The sequence below is a fragment of the Octopus sinensis genome, linkage group LG2 (genome assembly GCF_006345805.1).
Source record: "Octopus sinensis linkage group LG2, ASM634580v1, whole genome shotgun sequence".
Taxonomy (NCBI): Eukaryota; Metazoa; Mollusca; class Cephalopoda; order Octopoda; family Octopodidae; genus Octopus; species Octopus sinensis.
Genome location: NC_042998.1, coordinates 206,789,512 through 206,798,597, shown reverse-complemented (window position 1 = coordinate 206,798,597; position 9,086 = coordinate 206,789,512). Strand labels below are relative to the sequence as shown.

Genomic DNA, 9,086 nt, shown 5'->3' with positions numbered 1-9,086 from the left:
AAATACTGAAAGAAGAAAGATCGAATCGTTCAAATAAGAGAAAAATCGAGATCATAAAAGAAAAATTTAAAAACCGCGGGAGACGAAGTTCCAAAACTTTGATGTCTTTGGTAAATCGAGGATTTAAGTTTGGAATTTGGTGACCCAAGAAATTGACAGAAAAAGAATAAAAGATAACAAATATTTGCAAAGAAATTAACTGGAAATTAACAAAGTAAATAAACAATTATACATTTAATGTAGAGATAACAAGGCCAGGACATAAATCCTTTCCACTACAGGCTAAAGACCTGTAATTTGGTCGGTGGAGGTCAGTCGATTAGATTGACTCCAGTATGCAACTGGTACTTAATTTATCGATCCCGAAAGGTCGAAAGGCAAAGTCGACTTCGGCGGAATTCGAACTCAGAACGTAGCGACGGGCGAAACACCGCAAAGCATTTCGTCCGCTGCGCCAACCATTCTGACACGTCGCGACATAAATGCCAGCGGTCGCCTTTTTCTTCTGTAAACATTCTCACCTTAATTAAAACTAATTATTATCAGCAGTAATTAGCGTTATAGATATATTCGATGGACGGTGGATATCGCTTTCAAGCACACGGGACATTTCCTCTGGTGATAAAAATATTTCAAGGCACACTTCAAACACAGAGCTGTGTGTCCACACGGTAAGACCACGGCATTGAACTCGTACTGTCTGCAAACAGGGCAGCTGCGGTGGCTGGCATTTCTGTAACTACTTAAATCAACGGCACCACTGTAACCATTATCATCGTCGTTGTTGAAAGAAATATCTTCAGCTTCGTTATTGTCCGGTTCCTCGTCAGAAAATGGTTCGATGTCCGGCGGAAAACGAGGTGGTGGGGCCCGAAGACCGCTTCTCTGTCTCTGCGTATGGGACCGCCTTCTTCGCGGTTCCTTTCTACACAGTTTATAAATCAGATAGAATGTTAGAGCAGAAGTTACCAAAAATATTGGGAGGTATTTGGCGGGAAGATATGGCGAGGCATATTTCGTGTAGAGTGTTTTACAACCTTTAAAAAGACAACTGTTGTAGAGAGGCATGAAAATAAAACAGCCGAAAGAATAGAGTTTTTCATAAAGTCTTTGGAATGTAAAGTTTCGCCATAAATCTTTGATGTGATGAACAAAGTTGAGCAACATCGGCCTCAGGGAATAATACCAGAGTTCGCTTAGGCGCATCTTTGCTAATGGTAAATACGATGGGAAGTCAGTATATTGGTAAAGTATGTATTGTATGAAATTAAAACATAGATAAATCTCGAGTAATGTCCATAACAGCCATAAGATCATAGTCAAGTGTTACTAATAAAGGCGGATGTTCCTCAACAGAAGCAAAACGAAGAATAAATATTTCGTATTCCGGACAAACAAGGGGAGATAATTCCGGATATACTCCCCAAATACACGATTTTTCTTCTTTTTTTCTTTCTTTTTTCATCTATTTTCTCCTACTTCTTGGAAGGGTCGTGGAGATAGAGTCCTCAGTACCCTACTCATTAGGGGGCCGGCTATCAAAAGTAACGGTACTGCTTAAGAAGAGTGGTGCCGGTGCGCGCACTCGCGTACTCGCGTACTCGCGCAACCGCGCTAGCTAGTCGTGACTAGTCGATCCTACAACGACTACCTAGCAAAGTAAATAAAACACAAAATAATTTTTTTTTTTTTAAAACAAAGTAAATAAAACACAAAAACACAAAGTAAATAATTTTTCTAAACTAATGGCGGTCCCCCAGCATGGCCACAGCTCGTGAGCTGAAACTAGTATCAATCAAAAGTAAATAAAATACAAAAATACAAAGTAAAGATCGACTAGTCACGACTCGCTAGCACGGATGCGCGACTACGCGAGTGCGCACACCGGGACCACTCTTCTAAAGTAGTACCAAAGTAACTATCATTAGACTTTCCTGATGGATTCATAAACGTAACGAACTAAATCTATGGATATTATTCATCTGAGTTCAAATTCCGCCGAAGTCCATTAAATAAGTACCAGTTACGCACTGGGGTCGATGTAATCGACTTAATCCCTTTGTCTATCCTTGTTCGTCCTCTCTGTAAAGAAATAGGTATTTTGTCAGCCGTTACGTTCTGAGTTCAAATTCCGCCGAGGTCGACTTTGCCTTTCATCCTTTCGGGGTCAATTAAATAAGTACCAGTTACGCACTGGGGTCGATGTAATCGACTTAATCCGTTTGTCTGTCCTTGTTTGTCCTCTCTGTGTTTAGCCCCTTACTCTCTTACTTGTTTCAGTCAACTCGACCCCGGGACCTATTCTTCTTGTAAGCCCAGTACTTATTCTATCGGTCTCTTTTGCCGAACCGCTAAGTAACGGGAACATAAACACACCAGCATCGGTTGTCAAGCAATGCTAGGGGGACAAACACAAACACACACACGCATATATATATATATATATATATATATATATATATATATATATATATATATATATATATATATATATATATACGACAGGCTTCTTTTAGTTTCCGTCTACCAAATCCACTCACAAGGCTTTGGTCGGCCCCGGGCTATAGCAGAAGACACTTGCCCAAGGTGCCACGCAGTGGGACTGAACCCGGAACCATGTGGTTGGTAAACAAGCTACTTACCACACAGCCACTCCTGTGCCTTGTGGGCAATAAATAAATAATTATTCATCCATCTCGTTCTTGTTCTGCCCCAGGGTCTTCTACCTATTGGGTTGGCTTGAAGAATTCGTCTTGCGATTCTTTCCCATGGCATTCTAATTCACATGTCCGTAGTACTGGAGTTGTGACTTCTCAATACGGACAGGTTCGATCCGAAGTGACTCCCTGACCTCCGAGCTACGTAACATATCGATTAACATCATTACAACGACCCTTAGGAGGAACCCCATTTCCGCCCCCCCCCACCCTTGTATTTATGATTGGACCCTTTCAGTCATTACTCAACATTCATAAAAATGGGCGAGGATAGGTGTCGAAACAGAACTGAAGAAATCAAATTTAGCTTCTTTACCGACCTCCCTTCGGTGGAGGTTTGGAATTGGCCACCTACACAAGTTCTGTTTTCTCCCTTTTGACGGGAATCTTTAAAATCTTTTTGGCACCACACAATTCATAATGACGGGGGAAAGCTTTTTTTTATGAAAAAGAAAATTTTTGAATATTATGAGGATCGAATACTGGAGATAGCGCGGGTACTACTTAAGAAGAGTGGTCCCGGTGCGCGCATCCGCACTAGCGAGTCGTGACTAGTCGATCCTAACTTTGTGGTTTTGCGTTTTATTTAGCGCGCGTCTACGATGAGTCTACGATTTTAAAAAAATTTACCAACATTTTTTCCATTTTAATGCATTTTTGGCATATATAAGGGAAGCAACTCTCTAAAAATGTATTATTAAATCTCAGAACGTAAAAAGCTACAGTAACACCCCCCACCCCTTTGTGGTTAGCCATATTGAGATGGCTATTATACTTTACATCTCTAAAAATGCTTATATAGTTATTTCCCTTACAAATCCGAACAACGCCGGGTGATACTGCTAGTTATATATATTTATAAATTTTCTGTTAGAAAAAAAAATGTTATCAAAGTTCTTACTAAGTCTGTTTGTGTTATTGTTTACAGCATCGTAAGCGGCCAGCCTCGTTTTCAGAATTTGGCGCCAAATGTGAGCGAAGGTGTTGTCACGTTTCTGTTGTTGCTACGGAGTGTCTCTTGCTGAACTATGTCCACGGTTAATTCTTTTACTTGATGTTAAACGTTTTAGCACCGTCATGGATGTTGAATTACAAGCTATATGCAGTGCCCTCGGTTACCAGGAAGGATCGAAGTACTTAAAGGAACCGGATTGTCTGGAATCGGTAAAAGATCTGATACGGTGTTTGAGACGGGACGACGATACGTGTTCGATTCGTCGCCAGCTGGGACATGCAGAAATTGTACAAAGCGACTTGCTACCTTTGATCAAAGAATACAAGTCCGATCGCAATCTCTTCGAGACTGTCATACGACTGCTACTTAATCTTACGCAGCCGGCACGTCTTTGTTTTGGGGACCAAATTCCCGAAGATAAAGTTCTGAGGAACTACTACATGGAAGTCGAAAGCATTCTGAGGAACTACAAAAAGGCCTTCGTCGACGATGTGCTTTTCGCTGTACTCACCGAGAAATTAACGGACTTATTGAAACTTGACTGGGAACACAGACACGAAGAGGACCGGGTGTTGATTGAAAGGCTGTTGATCCTGGTACGGAATGTCCTTCATGTTCAGCCAGATGCCAACGAAGAGAAGAGAACGGACGACGATGCCAGCATCCACGACCAAGTGCTATGGTCGTTACACGTTAGCGGTATGGAAGATTTACTCCTCTATGTGTCTAATTCTGCTGATGAAAGACAGTACTGCATGCATACTTTGGAGATTGTAACCCTGATGTTTCGTCAACAAACACCCGCCTTGCTCGCTTCGGCCGGTGTCCAACGAGCGATCAGCGAAAAAGAAAAAGATGTGAAAGAATTGGAAATTATTCGTGAACAGGAACGAATTGCTAAAAAAGAACGAACTCGGTTGACGAGTACAAGACATTCTCGGTTCGGTGGCACTTTCCTACTTAAGAATGTCCAGTCGATTAGCGACAGAGAAGTCATCTTTCACAGATCCCTGGATAAAGCAGGTAACCATTCTTTTGATATTACTAAAAAATCTCGTAAAACCCCCAAAAACCGCGCCCCCATCAAACAAGTCGATGTCGTTCGCAGATCGACTCTGAGTATTCGCCTGTGCCTAAAAGAATTCTGCGTCCAGTTCTTGGAGAACTGCTACAACCCCCTTATGTCTGCGGTGAAAGATAATTTGGTGCGTGAGGTGGCTCAAGATCATGATGAAACCTATTATTTGTGGGCCTTGCGATTTTTCATGGAATTTTGTCGTTTGCACAGCCAACAGGTTGAACTAATTAGTGAAACTCTGTCAGTGTCTGCCTTTCATTACATCCAGGTGAATCTTTTAAATTATTATGAAATGATAACCACAGATAAGAAAGAGGCCAAAGTTTGGGCGAAACGAGTGCATCTCGCTCTGAAGGCTTATCAAGAACTTTTAATGACCCTTCATTCTATGGAAACATCCAAAAACAAGCACCTTGTATCAAGTGCTAAGGTCTTAAAGGGTAATATTTTCTACATGATGGAATTTCGCGATATATTCGTGGTTCTGTTAAGTAAGTTCAATCACAGCAAACATTCTACCTCTTATTTGACAGACTTGGTGCATGCAACTCATCTGTTCTTGAAAATGTTGGAGATTTCCCAGAAATCAAACCGATGTATTGTGGTTCAAAAAAAGAAGAAAACCTCACGGAGATCTAAGAGCTCTCGGAATAATAAAAACGATACTGGCACAAGATCGCAATTATCTGAAGAAGAACTTCTTAATCTGTGGGACGATGTTTCTAGTGAAGTTTCTGCCGTTTTGAGTGGAGAGAATGAAATGAGCGAAGGGGTTCTGCCGTTCGATGCCGCTTCAGAAGTTGACATTGATCAACAGCGAGCAGACACAATGGTACGTATCCAGACCTGCCTTCGATCCAAAAATGCTTCAGAAGCTGTGGCCCTTCTCCGTGCAGCCCGGGAGGTTTGGCCTGATAACAACGAATTCGGCAGCGCTGAAATGAGTCCTGAAGATGAATTCTTGGCCCTAAGAGAAGTATTTATGGCAAATTTATCTCAGAACAGTGAAAACATGGCTGCTACTGTGCCTGAAGAATTCGAAGAACAGGAAGATGAGATCGTCGAAGAGGAAATGTCTTCCATTGTTACCAGTGAAGAAGAACTCAATACTCGAGATTTTATTGCTAAATTTGCCAAACCTGCGATTCTCCAAAGTTACACCACCCTCCTTGCTAACTTCAAAAACAATTCAACCCATACAAACCACTGCATCATCAAAATGTTCCATCGTATTGCTGTCGATCTCCACCAGGAGGGCATGTTTTTCCAAGCCAGTATCTTTTGCATCTTCAGAGAAGTGTTTGTTCTGTCCAAAGTGAAGCATTTTCAGGAAATAGTGAAATTTGGTGTGTTCATTGTCCAGAAATTCTTGGTTGTCGCTGAGAAGAACAAAAAAGTTTTCATGGAAATGTTATTCTGGAAAACGGCCCGGGAAGCTGGAGAACTTTCCGGAGATTACTTTAATCCAAGCAAAAATATCAAACAAGTTTGGACTGAGGACCAGGAAATAGAGCTAAGAAGGTTGTTTGATGAAGCGAAAGAAGATCCTGAGAAGGACATTGTGGGTCATATCATGGCACATTTAACGGACGAGACGAAATCTCGTGGTCAAGTTCTGCGCCAGCTGAGAATCAGTGGCTTGATTGAATCTGCTAAAGATTTGAAACGGAAACAACCTCCGTCAACCAACAGTAACAGGGCGCCGTGGACCGAAGAGCAAGAAACGGAACTCCGAGAGGTTTTCGAACGGTTTCGAGGGTCCGATGACCCACTTGGTAACGTCATGCAGAATTTGTCTTTTACTAAACCCAAGAATAAAATCAAAGATAAACTTTTTGGTTTGGATATCATCCAGGATAAGAAGGAACTTTATAAGAAAAGATCGAGGAAGAAGAAAGAGGGGCGAATGGACGGGAGTGGGGAGAGTGGAAATAACAGTGATTCAAATGATGATGATGATGATGATGGTGGTGTTCAAGAGGGTCATGTGATGGCTTCCCATTCTGATTCCTCTGGAGAGGAAAGTGATGAAGTCGAAGAAACTCGTGATGTTGAGGAACAACCTAGCAACAGCGATGACCTACCTAGCACTGATATTGATGATGTTTTGAAATGTTTGGTGAGCCATAACTACAAGGGTCCCGTCAGCTGGATCCAGAGGTCATTGCGAAGAACTGCTGAAGACAGACAGACACCGGGTACCTATATTGGTGTACCTGTGGTACCACTTACTGAAGAAAATGAGGACGCTATGGAAGACCCTATATTTCTTGACTTCCTGTTGCTGATTGGCCTCTCCAGGCCTTCCACTGGTCAAGAGGCTTTCTGGCGTATCCCTGGAGATTTGGATGGTTCCACGTTGACCATGATTGCGGATGGCTTGAATCTAGATGAGAACGGTCAGCCTGCAAATACAGCAGAACTGAAGACATGGTTGATGGCTCGGTCATTGAAGTCAAAGACGGGTAAAAAGCAAAATAAATCGAAGAAAGGGAGATCGAAACCCTCTGAAAATAATGGTAAAAGGAAGAAAGCGCTAATGGCACTGCAGAAAAAACAAGCAAAAGATAAAGAAACTAAAGGAAAGAAGAAACTAAAATCCCAAAAAAGCAATGACGAAGATAAGAAAATATCAAAAAAGCAACGACGAACAAAGAAGAAAAATATTCTTGAAGACTCCGAAGAAGAAATTGGTGATTCCGACTCTCAACCAAATGTTTCTGGGAGTAATTCTCCAAAGTTTTCTAAACAAAGAAATTCGAAAGAGAATAAAAAAAAGAAGAGGAGGAGAATTGAGTTTGAGAACAGCAGTGATGAGGATGGTGTAGAAGATGGATCTGTGAGTGATGCACGGAACGGATCCATCCAAATTGATACTGGGGATGAGAGTGGCGATGAGCCTCTTATTTCTCAAGTAAAATCTAAACAAAATGCTGATGATGATAGTGATGTGCCTCTTAATTCTCTGCCAGCATCCAAGAAGAGAATTAACCAAGATTTTAATGCCAACTGTTCAAAGAGAAAAGAAACTCCTTTAGCGAGGTTCAATTCTTCGGACAGTGACAGTGAAGATGGTCGGTTGGTTATCGAAACGGAGTTGGATAACTTTGAGAGTGTTGGAACCTCCGACAAGAAGAAGAAGAAGCGTTTATTGAGTGATAGCAGTGATGAGGATGAGGGAAGTCCTAATGTGAGCACTGTGGACCTTCAACGAGAAAGCGATGATGTTTCTCTTAATAAGGAAGCGAAGGACCCTCAGCTTGCAGGACCCAGTTTTTTGAAGAAAAAGAAAAAACGACAGAAGCTGATAGACTCTGAGAGCAGTGATGATGGCCACGGTGGAAAGGCTGTGGAGGAGTTGGATGACTCTGTAGCAGAGAGAAAAACGGTAAATGGAAGGAAACAGCATAAAATTCCAATATTGGAGAGCTCTGATGATGATTCAGGTGATGAAGATAAGGAAAATCAGGAAATTTGTTCCACCAAAGAATCGAACCAAAAACAGGATGAGGTTGATTTGTTCGACAAAGCTAAAAATGTCCAGACCCAAAAATATATAAAACAAAATCCAAATATTATCAACAACAACAGCAACAACACAGTTGATACTTTCCCGGCCACTTTGTTGTCCTTACCAAATATGGAACCGGACACCAATGTCTTTGATGACCATATACCACTTGTTACTGCCATTCGCAGGAAACGTGTTCTTAGCAGTGACGATGAGAATGATTAAAGTTGACTTTCCAAATCTTTCTTGGAGTAAAAGCAATTAAGTAACCATTCCCCAAACCACATTTTCTTCATTTGGCATCTTCTGTGACTCAAAAGCTCAAAGAATGTCTAACAGGAAATTATCATTATTATTTTTATATTTATGGAGAGTCAGCGAGTCAGCATCACATATATATATATATATATATATTTCTTTTTGGATTTGGTTTGTAAGATTCTTTATGTGAGTTCGTGTGTTGAAGCATATTCTGTTGTGTCTGGGGAGAGTCATTTTCTTTTTGTACCTTATAATGTAACACACTCACCTGTAAAATTTCCATTTCTTATTTTTTATTTTCCTAAAATTTTCATTGTGTTTTGCAACCTTTTCAATAGTCTTGAAAAGGTTGCAACACGCACAAAGAATTTTAGAAAGACAAATAAGTAAATAAGTGGAAATTTTACCGGTGAGTGTGTTAAATTATTAGGCACAAAAAGAGAATGACTCTCCCCAGACACAATATACATATATACATATATATATATATACTTTATTTAAAAGCAGCAGAAAATTCAACAAAACCTGTTACTCTGAGTTTCACGTTCCCGTTCGTCGGACAGT

At 40.9% G+C, this 9,086-nt stretch overlaps 1 protein-coding gene across 1 annotated transcript; it reads left to right on the top strand.

Annotated features, from left to right (window-relative positions):
• Positions 1 to 3,698: 3,698 nt before the first annotated feature.
• Positions 3,699 to 8,726, top strand: LOC115227513 (protein timeless homolog). The gene has a single exon (XM_029798317.2). It carries the CDS (start codon positions 3,795 to 3,797, stop codon positions 8,484 to 8,486), a length of 4,692 nt encoding a protein of 1,563 aa, XP_029654177.1. The 5' UTR covers positions 3,699 to 3,794; the 3' UTR covers positions 8,487 to 8,726.
• The last annotated feature ends 360 nt before the right edge of the window (positions 8,727 to 9,086 follow it).

Coding starts and splice junctions, on each gene's coding strand:
- LOC115227513 (XM_029798317.2), top strand. CDS start 3,795: ATGGATGTTGAATTACAAGCTATATGCAGTGCCCTCGGTTACCAGGAA.